Source organism: Myzus persicae, unplaced genomic scaffold, assembly GCF_001856785.1.
Source record: "Myzus persicae strain clone G006 unplaced genomic scaffold, MPER_G0061.0, whole genome shotgun sequence".
In the NCBI taxonomy this organism is placed as follows: domain Eukaryota; kingdom Metazoa; phylum Arthropoda; class Insecta; order Hemiptera; family Aphididae; genus Myzus; species Myzus persicae.
In genome coordinates this window covers 460,530-479,880 of record NW_019101025.1, presented here as the reverse complement: position 1 = coordinate 479,880, position 19,351 = coordinate 460,530, and the positions used below count along the sequence as shown (strand labels likewise).

The following is a 19,351-nucleotide window of genomic DNA, read 5'->3' as shown; positions in this document are numbered from 1 at the left end:
ATATTATATGACTGTTGTGTTTGATAATGTATTTTTATTATTTAAATTGATTTTGTTTTCAAATTTAATTTCACAGAAGACAATGTTGTTGATTTGCCATCGTTGCGAATCGTTAAAGAATCGTCAATTTCCGGCCCGGTTATGATGGAAGCTTTGGTTATAGACGTGCCTATCGATTTTTGTCGACAACAAACAGTATCAGACACTGAATTCGATGGCGTTTCGCTGACTGAAGACATAACTCTTGCAAATAATGATAAAAGCGAAAGCATATGTGAGAATAGCCTGGAATATTTTTCAGATCATTTGTCGTCTGGAAATTCGAAGCGTGAGGTATTTTATAGTGCGAGTGAAACGACGCCTAAAAATTCATCAGTGATTTTAAAACAGAAACCAGAAGACGATGGTCATCAGTCTTTCCAGACACCAAAACTCTTTATGTCAGACTCCGATGATCAGATTCTAACGCAACTGAAATTGGATGAAAGACTTTTACCTCCAAATTCTAGACATGTAACTGGACCATTGGCTCGGTCTGAGAGCAATAACACCGAAGAAGAAGTGTCTGAAACACTGGCTGAAATAGAAAATGAACCACCATTATCACATAATTATTGCGCATCTGAAATTGTTACTCAGTCTGATGAAGATGGATTATACTCCTCAGTATTGAACAAAATACGCGGTAAAGGAAAGACGAGTGTGATACTTAGTTCTGCAGAAGACGACGTTTTTAAAATTATTTCCAGACCAAACGTGGATGAATTTTTAAAATACATGAAAATCATTTTGGAAGGCACTATGGTAAAGATGCGCACTCACGAAAATTTTAATTTCACTAGCACGAATACTGAACTTGAACGTTCGATCCAAGCGCTACATTCTCTTGCATGGAAATTTATTGAAGAAACGGAGAGAAACGATGTAACAGAGTTAGACAAAAACACGGCCGATAATGTATCAAGTTTAATGACTGCAATAAACGCGAGTTTGCTAGCGTTAGAACAAATCGATGATCCATTTGGTGTCTCAGACAATGTATTAAACGAAATACAATCATCCGTATGTTTTGATTTAGAAACGCTTAACAATAACAATCTTCCAGCTACGGTCATTTTAGATCGTTTATCAGACCAAATAAAAAACTTCACACTCGTTGTCAATAGACAAGTAGCCCAAGTAACAGAACAACGTATTATAGCTGTGTTACGAAACACAATCGGCACTACTTTGGTGTACATCAAAACCTTACAACAGAATTGTTCTAAAATAAAATGTGTGGACATAAATTCATTGGCACCTTTATTTTCAATGATACAACCATTAGAAACTATTTTAAATGACATAGCTGCTATGGAAGATGCATCAATAGACGATAACAAACCCAATCTTAAATTAAAACAAATATTAATACCCCCCATAAGTTCTATTGCGTTTGCTTTAGACAGTCTAAATACAGCATTAAAAAACGATAGTTCTAATGACGATCAGGATTTAAAAAATATTTACGAGAAAATAAATGAATCCACAAATCAATTTATGACACTAGCCTCGCATGGCATGGAAAGTAATAAAATAGCTGAGTGTTTCATATCGTTCACAAAACCTATTAACGATTTATGTTGTCACCTAAGACGGTTAGGCAGATCAACTGAAAATATTGTGTCTTCTGATTACGGATCTGACGATAAACTCTTACTAGATTTTGAGACCCTTTTCGATGAACTGATGATAGATATTGACACATTGATCAACAATGTAAATTTTGTTCAAGATTCCGAAAACAATATGAATCCTTTAGGATCTTTATTAGAACCATTGCAAGATATGAAAATTGGTTTGTTCCAAGTTAATCAAGTTTTACTTTCGAACCAAACTGGTTCAACCATGAGTTATGAAGTAATGAGTTGTTTTGAACATTTATCTCAGCAACTCGTTCAACTGAACAATTGTATTGTCAATCAATCAATAGTAGAAGAGACCGACAAGGAAATACCATTTGAATCTTCGATAAAAATGATGCAAAACATTTTGTTCGACGATGCTATTGATGATTTAGGTGTTAACGGAATACTTTTTGGTAGTGTTATGAAACCTCTTTTACAACTTCAAAATCTTATTGTTTCAAAAATGGCTTCAGTAGAAAGTGACCTTAGTTTTTCAGAACACACTGATGTTACTGGTGGGGCTTGTGACACACAATCATTGAGTTTATCCTTGTCAAACAACGCTCAAACTTTCTTGGATAAAACTGCTAATGAAAACTCTAAACAGGTAATAATTGAATCATCAATCATAGACAGTTCAAATAAAGGTCGTGATAAGCAAAATAATATACGCAGGGATACTTCCGAAATAGAAAAAGATTCAATACTTTTTGAAAATGACATTAATAATGAAAATGTTGTAAAAAGAGGTTTTGAATGCGATATTGGGGAAACATTCAAATACGATGAACCAAATATTATAACATCTGAAGATGATCGAGACAATTCTGGTTTTGAAGCACTGTTTCAAGAAACTGATTTAGAAACGATAAGTGATTTCGTTGAAGATGTAAATTTGGATAATATTATGATTTCCAAAGTTGATCATAAACTATCAGATTTAATAATGGATGAAACAGATATTGATACGATGCAAAAGAAAACCGATGATATTATTCCAGAACATGTATTAGAAACATTAGACAAAATTAACCAACATGACTTAGTTTTGAATTCCTCTGTTGATTTATTTGAAGAACTTCAAGAAACATTAAAAACAATGACTGAAGTAGCTCGAGATGAAACATCAGAAATGCACAACTTGGATAATAATACATCAAACACGAATGACTCCCAAAATGTTGATTCAACATATATGAATCCAATTTGCGATAAAGTATCGTATAACGCATTAGACAATTCATTAGATGTAGATCAAAACGATGAAAATGAAACGTTTAAAAATAAACATAGGAGTATTAATGATCAAAATACTAACAAAGAATCGCAAATATTTGAAATAGGGCAGGACGTAGATTTTGTTGAGAATTTAGAGAGTTTAGACTCAGATAAATCAGTATCTAATAACACAATTATTTCAATCCATGAAATTTCTGATTTAAGTGAAGTTAAAATAAAAGAAATTGATCATACAAAAAATGTAGAAACTGTTTTTGATCTATTTGCATCTAAAACTGGAAATGTTCCTCAAATAGAAGAGTTACTGGATAAAAATGAAACTTCAATTACCTCTGTAGATGTGTCAAATGGAAATAAATCTTTAATTACATCTGTACATAATGTGGTGTCCAAAATAAATGACAATGATGCAGCTATAACAACTTTATTCGATTTAAAAAATGGAACTTTGGAGCAAACTGTGTTTAGCAAATTAAACTCTACTGAATCTATTCAAAATTTAAATATTGTTTCGAATGAAGATATTAAGATTGATAAAAATAAGTTCAATGAATCTGAAAATATTAATACGTTAAATAATGATAATGATATAGAAAATAAAGATACAATGTTAATCAAAGAAGCTGAAGTACAGTCGATCACAGAAAATGTTTCAGACAAGTCATTTACAAAAGATGACGCTGTCGTAAATGAAAATGATGCTATTGATAATTTAGGAACGGATATGGTCATTCAAGTGGAAGAAACTAGAAATGGAAATGAATACAACACCGACAAAGGTAAACAAATAATTTTAATAGATGAATGCACTAACGAAACAGAATTAAATAAAATGTTACGAACTTTAGTGGAAGAGAAAAATCTTATAACACCAGAAAATAAATTAGTGATCGGAGATAATGATTCTAAGATTATTGACCAAGATGATAATTTGGACAAAAAATTACAACACGATGTACAACCAAACGTAAATAAAACTTCTACAACAGATAATATGCAAATTGTTCTGAGTTATACCAATTGTGAAAATGTGGCGAACCAGATACTAAATGTTCTTCAAACAGAAAAATGTGATAATAGATTTGAAAATAATGATATAATAGATGACATGAAAATTAAATCTAAAAATAACGTTATTAACGATTTTAAAGATTCATTTAATTCTATTTTAAATGAAAAAGAAGCTGATTGCAATATGAAAATAAATATACATCCAGAAAACAAAATAAAAGGAATAGTAATGGGCGATGAAGAAAAGTCCACAAATAAATTAAATACAACTTTCTCCGACTTAAAACAATCTACTATTTTAGAAAAACACGATACAGATCTATCAGAAAATACATTAATAAATAATAAAATAATTACTCTGGAGAGTACACAATCAATTGATCCATTTAAATTGGAAGAAAATCATTTTGAAAAACAATTCACTGAAAATATGGATTCCAAATATGAACATAACACAGCTTTAGATGATAAAGAGAACATGGTAAATAATTTAGAATATTTAGACTCTAAAAATGAAATCAAATTATCTTGTCCATATGAGATGATCAATAAAGATGAAGAGAATTCACCTAATGAAGTTCAATTCATACAAAACGATGAGTACAAATTGATTAAGGAATCTGCAAATATTGTTGTAGAACCAACCACTGCTTTGATATGTAATGAAACTATTTTGGTATCCAACGCTCAACCACTAGATACAGTTGTAATTGATTTTGAAAATATCAAAGAACAGTATGAGAAAGATGTATGTATTTCTGAGTCTAAGAATAAAATAGTTTTAGAAGATGTAATCGATAATGTAGAGAAAAATAATCAGCAGAGCAATGATGGGGAACCAATGTCCAAAGATAAATTATTATTAGAGCCTTTACACTCAAACAACGTAACTTATGATGAAAATAAGTCAGAAAAATCTATTACAAACGATTGCATTGAAAGTCAGACTTCAAAATCAATTGATGAAAAATCGAATTCTGTCAGTAGTAATGATGCTGTGATGGATAATGGTGACATATTAAAAACAATAAATAATTTTGGGGCAGACGATGCAGAAGAAAAAATAATGACTAAATTGAAGATATTCAATGAAGGAGAGGTCACAACTTTTTTGGATTTAGAAAAGACAAAATCCAACATCGAAAAAGTTGATAATTCAAAAATATTTGCTTCTGAAATAAACTGTTTACCCTTTGATAATGACCAAGTCGTTGATTTATGTGATGCGAAAAACAACTTAGCTAAAAACAAAGGTTCATTTTTGGCTAAAGAAAATGGAGAAGAGTGTAATGAAGTTACTAGTCAACAAAATACATGCATTGAAATCTTAAATGAAAATAACGCAAATCAACAAAAACAATTTACTGAATGCCCACCAAAGGTTCCAGGGAACTTTGAAAAACTAGTTACACTTTCACTCGAAGAAACTCGGGAAACTAATACAGTCAGCAATGTTGAGAAATTAAATAGAAGTGAAGACAATTTAGAAATAAACAAAACAAGTGCAACAAACAGTATTGAAAATAATACTAATAAAGAGCAAAATCCAAATTCAATCGATGTTTGTGAATCATTGGAAAATAATACAGTTTTGGTTAATAATAGAAATCAAACAATATGCTTAAATAATACGGAACTTGCAAATGCAAATGAAAAACTTACGGAAGATTTAGAAAATATTCAAGAACTTTCTGGGAACAATTTTGAAAAACCGTTTGACTATAAAAATAATTTAGGAGGTGCAGACAATTTTAAAAATGATGAAAATACAGAAACAGAAGAAATAAAAAAAGAATTTATCAATTTAATGGATCTTGAGACATCAAAGAGGAAATTAGAGACTACTACTGTTAATACTCCAAGAGTTGACTCGGACGAAAGTACAAAACAAGAAGAAAGATCAACCTTAGAAAATCTGTCAAATTTAGTAATTGATGATCTAAATATCTCCTTCGAAGCTCCCAAAAATGAATTATCTATCAATAAAAACATTGATAGTACAAGTATAGAAAGTTCTAATTCAAATATTTCTATATCTGAAACTTTGCAGATTAACGCTACAGTTGATATAATAGATCAGCACAAAGATATTTCCAAAACTGAAACACAAGAAACACCAGACAATAGTAAGGAACGAGAAATCAAGGATTATTCAGGAGAAATTCAAAGCTGTAAAAGTAATTTACCTTTAAGTGAATTCCGAGATATTCAAGAAAGCAATACTATAGACGGAAATAAAGAAAACGAACACTCCAAAAAAGGACCTGATGGTATAAATATCAATGAAGATAAATTGATAAACGAGGTTAAAATGAATTATGAGATTAATGTTGATACTGCTTTGGAGAATAGCTCTATTGGTCTAAATGATTATTTGTTAGAAAGTAAAATCAGTGATGTGTCAGCTGCAGAAAAATGTGGTGTTCTTTCTATTCTGCCAAAATTGCATTGTGCAGAGAAAATTGCCTCTGATGGAACCGAATGTGTGATTTTAGAAAATACGAATAACTTGAAAAACTATGATATTAATGCTGCTGAAAATGATAAGCAACATGCACGAGTGGAACACGAATTAAACATCGCTGCTATCGGAAACAGTATCATAGATTACGACAGTGTTAAAGAAATCTCATTAACTGAAGGTGAGGAAAACAAATTTACAGCAAAGGTGACTACAGCTCTTACTTTTGACAACCATTCATTTGAAATCGTCTCGACTAATGTTGATATTTTGAATGATAATACTAAAGATACAAAGATAAAAGATGAACAAATTGTGCATTCGGACACTAATGAAGTAATTGAAAATTCTTCAAGATCGACAACGCATTCAAGTGAAAATGAGAATCCAGAAGTTTCAACAGTTGATAAATTAAAGGATGAAATTGAAAATACAGACAATTTCAAAGAAACTGTACAAACAAAAACCAAATCGATGCACAACACTACAGAATTATACAACGATGATACTTCTAATCATAGCAATGTAGATTTGAAAAAGAATAATGAAGGAGTTGAGAAATTACAACAATCTTTAGAAAATGCAAATCAAATGTTTGAATCTTCAGTGGTTTCCGTAGAAAAACATGACAACAATGATGATTTTAAAAGTGACAATAGAGACAAGACGAATCGAGGAAGTAAGAAAGAGAAATCAGGCCCACAGCCAGATGATAAAAAATCACCTTCACCTGATAAGACAATAAGTAAAATTATCGATAATGAAGAGAACATTGACACAACAATAGTTATTAATAAAAGTGTTAAAGAAAATATTAATAAACTTTCAGATGATAACAAAGATACTATAATAGTTGAAGTTGAAATGGATAAAACGCAAGCAGAAAATGTACCAGAAAATATAATTGAAAAAGCCGTCTTAAATGTCAATGAAAATGAAAATCAGAAGAATAGCGAACTCAGTACAGATGATAAAATAAAATCGGAAGAAAGTAATGTGGAAATAGACAAAACAAAACGAGGAAGTAAGAAAAAGAAATCAAGTCCAAAGCCAGATGATACAAAATCACCTTCACCTGATACTACAAAAAGTAATATTAATGTCGGTGAAATAAATACTGACACAGCAAAAATTATTGATAAAAGAATCGAAGAAAATAATAAAAATCTGTCACATGACAATAAAGATACTGAAAAAGTTGAAGTTGAAATGAATAAGAAGCAAACAGAAAATGTTCCAGAAAAAATAATTGAAAAAGTCGTATTCAATGTCAATGAAAATGAAAATCAGAAGAATAGCGAAATCAGTACAGACGATAAAATAAAATCAGAAGAAAATAATGTGGAAAAAGACAAAACCAAACGAGGAAGTAAGAAAAAGAAATCAAGTCCAAAGCCAGATGATACAAAATCACCTTCACCTGATAAGACAATAAGTAAAATTATTGATAATGAAGAGAACATTAATACAACAATACTTATTAATAAAAGTGTTGAAGAAAATATTAATAAACTGTCAGATGATAACAAAGATACTGTACAAGTTGGAGTTGAAATGGATAAAACGCAAGCAAAAATTATACCAGAAAAAATAATTGAAAAAGCCGTCTTAAATGTCAATGAAAATGAAAATCAGAAGAATAGCGAAATCAGTACAGATGATACTAAAATAAAATCGGAAGTAAATAATGTGGAAAAAGATAAAACAAAACGAGGAAGTAAGAAAAAGAAATCGAGCCCACAGCCAGATGATACAAAATCACCTTCACCTGATAAGACAATAAGTAAAATTATTGATAATGAAGAGAACATTAATACAACAAAAATTATTGATAAAAGTATCGAAGAAAATAATAAAAATCTGCCACATGACAATAAAGATACTGAAAAAAATGGAGTTGAAATGGATAAAACGCAAGCAGAAATTATACCAGAAAAAATAAATGAAAAAGCCGTCTTAAATGTCAATGAAAATGAAAATCAGAAGAATAGCGAAATCAGTACAGATGATACTAAAATAAAATCGGAAGTAAATAATGTGGAAAAAGATAAAACAAAACGAGGAAGTAAGAAAAAGAAATCGAGCCCACAGCCAGATGATACAAAATCACCTTCACCTGATAAGACAATAAGTAAAATTATTGATAATGAAGAGAACATTAATACAACAAAAATTATTGATAAAAGTATCGAAGAAAATAATAAAAATCTGCCACATGACAATAAAGATACTGAAAAAAATGGAGTTGAAATGGATAAAACGCAAGCAGAAATTATACCAGAAAAAATAAATGAAAAAGCCGTCTTAAATGTCAATGAAAATGAAAATCAGAAGAATAGCGAAATCAGTACAGATGATACTAAAATAAAATCGGAAGTAAATAATGTGGAAAAAGATAAAACAAAACGAGGAAGTAAGAAAAAGAAATCAAGTCCAAAGCCAGATGATACAAAATCACCTTCGCCTGATACTACAAAAAGTAATATTAATGTCGGTGAAATGAATACTGACACAGCAAAAATTATTGATAAAAGTATCGAAGAAAATAATAAAAATCTGTCACATGAAAATAAAGATACTGAAAAAGTTAAAGTTGAAATGGATAAGAAGCAAACAGAAAATGTTCCAGAAAAAATAACTGAAAAAGCCGTCATAAATGTCAATGAAAATGAAAGTCAGAAGAATAGCGAAATCAGTACAGATGATATTAAAATAAAATCGGAAGAAACTAATGTGGAAAAAGATAAAACAAAACGAGGAAGTAAGAAAAAGAAATCAATCCCACAGGCAGGTGATGTTATATCACCTTTACCTAATTCCACAAAGAGTGATGTTAGTGTTAGTGAAATGAAAGTTGACACAACCAAATGTATCGATAACAGTCTTGAAGAAAATAATAAAAAATTGTCACATTATTATGAAGACATTGAATGTGCAGCAATTGAAGTAGATAAAATAGAACCAGAAATAGCTTCAGATAATAATTTAAAGGTTTTAGGAAGTATAGAAAAAGATGTTTCTACTGATAAAACAAGTGAAAACCAGAAAAATATTTTAATTGATGTAGATGACAATACATTGGTGGAAAATGGAATGGATAAGAATAAGAAAACAATTTTAGAGTCTGAATATCAAATACCAATTTCAAAACCTTCATTGAATATCAAAACAAATAAAATTGATTCAATATTTACCGATGAAATCGTCGAAGACAACAATAGAAAAATATCAGATAATTATAAAAACTATGCGCGAGACGGAACTAAGATTGAACTGGAAACTGCTGCTGGCACTAATAAAAGTATGACAGAAATCTTTGAAGATCAGAATGATGAAAACAACCGTAATGATGATGAAATAAAAGCAACAGAAAAAGACAAGACGAAACGAGTAAGCAAGAAAGAGAATTCAAGCAAACGATCAGAAGGTAAAAGATCAACTTCAGCTGATAAAAAAGAGAATACGATTTCAGATTTAACAGAAAATTTCACAGAACAGTTGCCTAACAGAAACACGACGTCAGACAAGTTGGAACAAGCGCAAAAAATATGCTCTTCAGAGAATAGTAATATCGAAATTATTGGAAAGAGTAAAAAAAATATAATTGATACACATTTATTATCCAATACAAACAAAAGTATTGCGGATTATAATAAAAAAGAACAAGAAATGAGCGCTAAATCAACTTCACTGGAAAAATCTCTAAGAACGCACACAACGGTTAACGACAACTTTGACAACAACCCCAATGATAATAAAACAAATTGTCTTACGGGCATTCAAAATGAGAGAAAATTGACTGGTATGACTAATGTTGACAACGTTGTCGACGTACCGGAAGCCCGGAGCTTGGATAAACGTCCAGTAAACCGTTATCTACTGGATGTGACCGATGCACATAAGTCACGCCCGAACACCCTGGCTTACAGATCTCTGACACCGGATCATTTGACATCATACAGATCTCTGACGCCTGATCATCTGAGTTCATACAGATCTCTGACGCCGGAGAGTCCGTCATACAGGTCAAGCCTAACACCGAGGACTAAGTACTCGACGCCGACAAGATATACGGCTTCATCGGACAAAGAACTATACGGTGGCAGCAGCAGTAGTCACAGCAGCAGAGGCAGCAGCCGATCTACAAGTCCTTACCCACCAGAATCGAGGATTTCAGCCCGAAGTCTTTGGCCTACCAACGTAACGGCATACCGATGCCTTTCGGAGACATCCATTCCTCTCAGTCCAAGGCGTGCGCAAGTAGAGACGAATTCTGGTTGGCCACACACCAGCTACGGTTTGACCACCCGGAGACGCAGGGGATCTGACAGTTTCCTGCACGATTCAGGAGTACGGGACGGAGGTTACTATTCGAGTTGGAGATTGTCTGACGGCCGGGCAGCAATATACAACGCTTCCGAAGACCTTTACAGGACAAAGGTAACAACCTCATGAAACGATGATTATATTTTATGGTGATTTAATTCATACACTTGGATGTGTGTCACATAGGAGGCGTTTAAAGGTCTGCACTTCTGCGTTCGGTTGATAGACCAGACAGTGTCATCCGGTGCTCGAGTTAAGTTCTGGTGCAGTGTCATCGGCCATCCAGAACCACGTGTTCAGTGGTATCGAGACGGTCAGAAACTCAACAGTTTCACTTACAACTCTTCAGCAAGGTGAGTAAGCGACATCACAAAAACCACGGTGGGATGTATATACAATATTGTATTCATAAAAACGTTCTTAATCTTTACAAATTCAAATCATTGATCGACCATTAAGATTTTTTCTTCGTACAGTCATACTTTAAGACGCTGTATCGGCCTAAAATATAAAACGACAATGTTTTGATATCAATTAACTAATAGAAATCCTAGCTCTTAGGTCACGTGTTAAGATATATTGTACGTATTGTGTTCGTAATATATTTGTTTGAAATTCATTTTTTAATTATTTGATCTAAGTTCTTTAGATATCTATACAAAAACAACAATACTGAAAATAATAATAACAACATCATACACCCCATTCTTGAACGTTTATCGTATTGCAGGTATCAAACAAAATACGACGGAGGTTTGGCCCAACTGATCATTGAAAACGCTCAGAGTGGCGATTCTGGAGAGTATACGTGCGTGGCTTCCAACGGCCGTGACCGAATATCTACTACCGGATTCCTGACGGTGTATACGTCGCCATCGGTTTTCAGGAAACCACTGCAACAGCCATCGCTGTCTGTCGACAGTATTGAATCCGGTCGCGGGCTTTACTCTCGGACCAGCCACGATTTCCGATTATCTTCCAACGACAAGTTCGATTTCAGCTACCAGAAGTTTGCCGGTGACTTGGCCAGCAGGCGCCCTGAGTATCCAAAGTTCGTGTCTAGCATAATCGCCGACGACGTGGCGACTTATGGTGGTACGATCGCTCTTCAGGTCCGGGTGCAAGGTCAGTATTAGTTGCTTCGTAAAAGATAATATATACGTATTATACATCAACACCCGTTTGAACTTGAATTAAGTTAGTCATAATATTATTACGTTTAATATATGGCACTAGTTTTTTTTTCGGATTAGCACTAGAGTTAGATAGCGTTTTTACAAAATATCATGCTACAAAGAGGTGTAAACAATTCGCATGTTTCAGGTTCCCCGGTGCCGAATGTGACGTGGATGCGTGAATCAAGACCACTTCCACGGTTATCGGGCAAGTACGTTTACCTGGATGAGGGTGGGCTATACACGCTTCTGGTAATGGACAGCACGGCCCGGGATGGCGGAAAGTACGTGTGCCGCGCGTGCAACCTTTACGGGGCGGCGGACGCGGAAAAGGCAGTTAGGGTGGTGTCGCCGCAGGATTACACCGACCGCAGGGGTGTGAAACCCGCCATTATCGTGTCAAGACCTAATGATCGACTGAACGTGGCCGTTGGCGAGGACATTACCGTCACCCTCCGGGTGGCCGGTGAACCGAAACCCAAAGGTATGTTTGTAATAAGGGTGTGGACTCGAAGCGAACGTCCATTTCGCTATAGTTGTATTATTCATCATACGAGTATACTGTTTTGTGTGGCTTAGAAACGACATTTTTTCTACTGCCGTCAGATCAAAATATGGATTCATCGACATAAATAAATAAATACTTTTTATTGTTATTATTTTTGAGTTAACAATATAATAAACGCAGTTAACGTTTCTTTCTAGTCATATGGATGAGAGGTTCAAGGGACGTGACATTCCTCGATCGATCGCTAAAGGAAACTGTCAACGACTACGTTATGCTGTCGATCAAAAAGGCGCAACCGTCGGACGCCGGGACGTATTTTATTATCGCTAAAAACGTGTACGGATCTGATAGGGCGTTTGTCACCGTCGGGGTAAGTGATCGTATCAGCAGCTGGGTCTCGTCGGACATCTCCCGGTAGGGATGCGTCGTGATATATTATATTGTTGTTAAATCATAATAATATGTTGTTTTTTTCTCGATATCATATATCACTATCGCCTCTACTTTTCGATACGTTCGATATACGAGTATAATATATGATTATTGTTGTAGCCTGCCGTTCGAATAATATAATATTGTAATATATTATTATTATTATAATATACACCAGTTGTAATATAGCCAACCAAAGCGGAGTTTTTCTTTTTTTTTTCACTAATAAAATTAACCAAAAAATACAAATAATCTATTTGATCGCTACTTAATGTTATATTATATTACATAATATGTATATAAATTTATGTATAATGTAATACAATATAATATGTAGGTACACGCGTCCAAATGGTTTTTTACAGCCATTGTACATTATAATTTATATTAATACGATATAATTTTACTCGGAGCTCGATCACCGATCGTCAGCCCGAGTTTGATATACCTAAGCTACAAGTTACGCCACGATTTCCTTTCCTCGTTCTGAAAGCTCCACCTACCGGATTTGTCCGAAAAACAGGACATTGTTTCCATTGGAATTCGGTGATTTATTTTCGGTACAGGTAGATTACGAAATCGAATTTTCAGGTCAAATTGGCTGAAGTACAGCCTATCATATCACAATATGGACTTACATAGTAATATTGCGGGTCAACTCTTAGATGTGACCGCGTATAGTGTTGCTACATTGTTTAAAATTGTAATAACCATGATACGAAGCGAATTTTATGTTTTTTATCGTCATAAATTTATTATATTTCAACTTATTATTATTATTTTTTTTTACTGAGGAAAAAATAATACATAATCATTATTGTTAATTTTATGGTAATAATTATGTCCACAATAATGACAACATGTATAATAGGTACCTATATAGTCATAACTATAATATACATTTGAGTTGCACGCTTATAAGGGAACATGTTTTTAGTAACTTGTAAATTATTCATTTTACTGTCGTTTCAGCCATTAAAATCTGTTGACAGCGTGATTGTAATTATTTTTAATTGATTTATTGCGGACAGTCTGCTCGGTCGCATATGATTATTGTTCATTACTACAGGACTCGATGAGTGTATGGCGTTATCGAGAAATATTTATTCATAATAATAATAAACTTTGTTGAATTTTGCTACAGCAAGCTCCGTTATAGTTACGTAATCGTTACATGAATTAATTGTTATTTACATAAAAATATAATGTTAATTCCATTAAATCCATAATAATAAATATCATAATAATACTATTACACTTTGATTAAACTGATTAGAATTACTATGCTTCTTAAGACCTTAGACCAGCTATTTGACAAATTATAAGACTAAAACCTCAATATTGTGTGCCATATTAACGGCCATAAGTACATAGGTACCTATTTGAAATCTAAATTAATACACTCTGACTTTTTTTAAACGGAATTGAGTTGTTTTGCTAACCGTGGTCACATCTAGAAAGTGTACTCTCGATGTCTCAAAGTGCCTTAAATTATGTGAAATAAAAATTATTGTGACGTGATCTTACCATATTTTTTAATTCAATTTTAAAAGTTTTGTATGATTTTGAGTCACAAGTATTATTTGATTGTACAAATATTTTAACATTATTATAATGCATGTTACAGATTTTAGTTAAACATCTTTAGGAATTGTTCATATTTTAACTTTTGGCTTTAAGCCTGTTCAATTTAAAATAATACGTAACTACCAATATAGAAAAGAAAAAAATTAACAACACAATTATTACTATTATTAAGCCATCAAATCTAAAATTATTATCTAGGTAATAAAATTAAGCAATGCCAATAATAATGTATGAAGTATAATGCAGCCTACGCTTTTTTTACGATTTTTCAATAATAATAACAATAATAATAATAATAATATAAATAACAACACTAGTATTATTACTATTTAAACTGAAAAATATTTATCATCGCTAGAGTAAGTACAGTAATTGTTAATAAATAATAATGATAGTAATCGATATTCATTGATTACACAGTAGGTTTTTTTTATCATTCCTAGTATAATGTGACGCAATATCGTTGATTAGGTAGCAAACTTAATGTTTTTCCCTAACCCCGATATTATTGAATCACAGGTTAGGTATCACAAATAATAATTTACTTTGAAATCTAATCAGTATCCTCCTTTAAAATAAATCTAGGAGGGTTCATTTATATAGGCTATCATAACGATTTAACTCTCACTTTATACTATCTTATATTATTTCCTCCTTATGCGGTTTGCTTATCATAGTCAAAACATACAAGTTTTGAACATTTTATTAAAATATCGTTTACAACAATAGAGTGAGAATACTAGATTTAATGAATTCCGTAAACAACTTTAATACACTGTAAAACAGTTTACACTAAATTCCATACAAATTTTTTGTTTAGCACTTAAAACCATTTTATCACATATTTATACCTATAATTTGACGGATAAGTCAATAATAATTTGTGTGCATGAAGAGCAAAAGATAATAATTGTGGAAAATATTCTGGTTAGTTTTTAAACGTTTATTATTTAATTTGATCATGAATCATTTAACAGCTAACTCGTACATATATGTTAAATAACATTGCTCGATATCTTAATATCAAATTTATCAACGTTCAATATTTCTATAATCGTGTATTTACATTATTATAATTCAATTGCTATTACTACAGTAATAAGTGCTCTAAGTAAATTTTTATTTTTAATACCATCTAAAATTTAGATTTATGATTAATCTATGTTACCTTTTATATGTGGTTATTTCGATTATAGCGTAAATATTGTGTGAATAATAATAGTAGTACGTATATTTTCAAGTTTCAAGAGGGTATAATTTTAAACATTCGTATAAAAATGAACCAAATCTTGTTGGTAACTAGTTTTTTTATAGGTATCCACTAATATTATAAATCTGAACGAAATCGAAACGACTGAATAGAAATTAACTAGAAAAACGCTTACTTATAATCTTAATTAGTAGTCCACGCCGTAGAAGAAATTTAATTGAATTAATATCTGAAAATATTTTGACCGATTCTAAATCCAAAACAATTTGTATAGTATTTAATTGATCACTACAATATTAACTAATTAGTATTTAAGTTTAAGGTAAAATTATTAAGACAGTACAACACAATCTGTTATTATACCCTGAATTGGGTATACACACAAAACATCCTAATAAATACGTACAAATAAGTTCAAATGTTGCTTAAATATTTTTGAACTATTCTATTTCAATTTATGTGCATAAATATGCACCAATGGTTCTGATTTAAAAATTTCGATTTCACTCCATTTCGAATCAATATACAACCTGAATTAAGCTGCAACAGCATGTACATTTTTTCAAACTATTATTGAGGAATAACATTTTGAATTTTAGAATATAATATTTGGTTTCGGTGCTTTTACATGTTGATGGGCTCGTTTTTATTGTGTTAATTCATTTTGACCAAACATTTTCATTCAGTTAGAGTAAAACTTTACTAGCAAACGCTGTTCGTGGGTGCAATTTTATGTAACATGTTGTCAAGTACAAATTGAAAATAAAGGACTAGTGTTTTACAATTATATTATGACGACTGTTAAATTGGAATACATTACTTGTATGATTACGCTTTATGAAAAACGACTGTCCTTACGAAATTTGAACGATTGAACGGTTCTGATTTCTTGTACCTATAGATATGTACTTTAAAAGTCGTAACGTTGTAACTCACATACATTATATCTGTACACTAATCATCCGACAAATATCTATTTATTAATAAAATCTTTTTTTTTAGAAATTTATTAAATTTAAATTATTTATTTCGTCTCAAATACGTATTCTCGTATTATAATAATAATATGGAATACAAGTCGAGTTGATATTTCAATAGAGTTTTGTCTATATTAGGTATATTTTTAGGACCTTTAAGATCCCCGCCAGTTTCTAAATTGTTTCGATAGTACGCATTCGTTAAACACACTCTCGTATGTATTAAAAATATTGATAAGAACGCGAAACAACAGATGTATAAAAATATATAAAATGGTCTTTAGGTATCTAAATTTTACAGTGTTGTAAAAATATTAAATTTGATTAAATTATGGTCTAGTAGTTGTGCAACTTGACATTTCTCAAGATCCACAATTGATATTTATGTTGTGTACTTATGTCCTACATAATAATGTTAAAATAATGTAGTTGAACATTATTATAAGAACTTTCATGTACATACCAACCACAATATTTATCTCTTGATATGGATTCTCAAAGAAAGTCAAGGGGAGCCATTGAAATTACTGAGTTTTCTTAACCCAAATATAACATGTATTTTTTTTAAAACAAGATGGCTATAATTTAAAAATCTACTTTTATTTCAATATGGTTATAGCATATAGGTTATATTTATCCACCTAATTAGTAATAAATGGTATTTATGTGTTTTATAGGTAGATAGGTACTAGGTACACTATTAGATTGGTACGTTCTAATGATATCATCATTTTTTGTACAACTTAGTTGTAGCCTTGTAGGTACACGTTCAATTTACATATTTTAAGTATAAAAGTAATCACTTATTAAATGACTAGAAAAAGTGACCATTTTTTTCGGATTCAATAATGTCACCGAATCGGATATCCAGACATCTTAGTACCTATACATTTTTATATACAATGATATTCCACCCACGCATGAAACAATCGCCAAGCGTGAATAGCGATTCAAATAACTGTTAGACGACCCCCATAGACTTTATAACAAAAATTAGGCACTATAATATCACGTCTATTATTGTTTATATTGCATATAGGTGAGGAAACGTGCGAGATCGTTGACACCGCCGCAAATCAGAAATACGATCGGCCGGTGGTTTAGGCCTTCGGGCGGCGGTAGAGGAGGAAGAGGAGGCTGCGCAAACAACGGTGAGCATTATAATATTATGCATACAGACGTGACAAATCTGAGAAATTTTTGTGGTGGTAAAACGGGAAAATATGACGACGGCGACAACGACTACGAGCAGCGTTTATTTCGGTCGTTTATCGAGGACCACGACTCCGCGGTCCGCCGCTATTTTTAACATCCGCAGTGTACGGTGTCAACGGGTTACGCGCGCATTTCCACTCGCGAGTTCCGTTTCCTTTGACAAACTAAAAACTAACGCTCACGCACGCACACACACATCGGCCGTACCCTCGGAGCCCTAATAATAATAATAATAATAATAATAATTAACGGTGGTGTTATTTAGCGGTGTGCGTACCTATACAATATAATCGTAGGTATACCTTTGATAACGCGTGACGCGCAAACAGCTGCAGCGACCGGAAGGAAATGGTGTACTCCGATATCGGTACCGAGAGCAACATACAACTGTTGCGGGATCGATGGACGCGGAGACGGGGAACGACGTCCCGTACTACCGCCGACTTCCTGTTGTACTTATGCGAACACCAAAGTACACGTTATACCTTACTTATAAACATAACAATAATAATATAATAATGTTATTACAATAATAACTGTACCTTATTGCCATCATATAATATACCGGCTGCACTCGTCGAATTCGACGTTTTACGCCAATATAATATTATATTATATATGGTGCGCCCCAAATTCGTTCGGATATTATGACGCCATTATTGTTAAACGGTTTTCATCCGTTTTCCAGAAGTCCCGGGTCCCGTGCGCAGCGAACCGACGGTGACGGACCGGACCAACAACCGGATATCGTTGCAGTGGGACAGACCGGAAAAACCAGAAACCGTGCTCGTGTACAGGGTGGAGACGCGATCGGCGGATGAGGAATGCTGGCGACAGGTACGATAAGTGCCAGACTTTTTGCTCGTTGATTATGCTGGCTCGTATTATTGAAGGGCTTAGGACTTCTAGTAGGTACTAAAACATCAAAATATGAGCTTAAAGTATGCTCCAAAAAAAATGTAATTTATAAATATAGTACCTTTATTTATATGACGCAAAAATATTAAAAATTATAAAAACTAATTGATTTTGTTATAGTGTTATAAATAATTATGCTATACATAATACATATAGGTACCTAAATATTTAAAAAATGAGATTATTGTACAGATTATTTTATGTTAAATCATTATAATATCTAATATCGACGTTTTTCAAATAGGCCCAAAGAATGTACCTATATGCATGCTGTATGTGCAGTCTTATATAATCAAATATGCATTTACCTGCAAAATATAATGTTAAACTTAGGTACGTAGTTCTTTAGTCAGCTCTTTCGATTGTAAGACCTACACATTTACACATCACTTATATTATCCTGTGACCTTTCTAGATAAATATGAAAAACTAGAAGTCCTCAGCCCTAATTATTACGGATCGCTTACACTATAAAAATTGATGATGGAAGGCTGAAAAAATGCTGTGATTATTTATGTAATTTCTAAATTGATGAAACGTCTTAATTTGATCTATAAATATGGGCATTGTCTTCAAAGTCCTCGAAAATAACAAACAGTTTTGACGACTATTTAGATAAAAATGT

The 19,351-nt window shown here is 32.3% G+C and overlaps 1 protein-coding gene across 4 annotated transcripts in view; it reads left to right on the top strand.

The window, feature by feature from the left end:
* Positions 1-19,351, top strand: part of LOC111027387 — a 100,030-nt gene that overhangs the window by 20,986 nt on the left and 59,693 nt on the right. For all 4 annotated transcript variants that reach the window (XM_022305762.1, XM_022305760.1, XM_022305761.1 and 1 more), the window contains exons 12-18: positions 77-10,818; positions 10,891-11,057; positions 11,435-11,829; positions 12,028-12,363; positions 12,585-12,757; positions 17,633-17,744; positions 18,497-18,645. In XM_022305762.1, the coding sequence (XP_022161454.1) occupies positions 77-10,818; positions 10,891-11,057; positions 11,435-11,829; positions 12,028-12,363; positions 12,585-12,757; positions 17,633-17,744; positions 18,497-18,645 (12,074 nt within the window). The remainder of the gene's footprint in view (positions 1-76; positions 10,819-10,890; positions 11,058-11,434; positions 11,830-12,027; positions 12,364-12,584; positions 12,758-17,632; positions 17,745-18,496; positions 18,646-19,351) is intronic.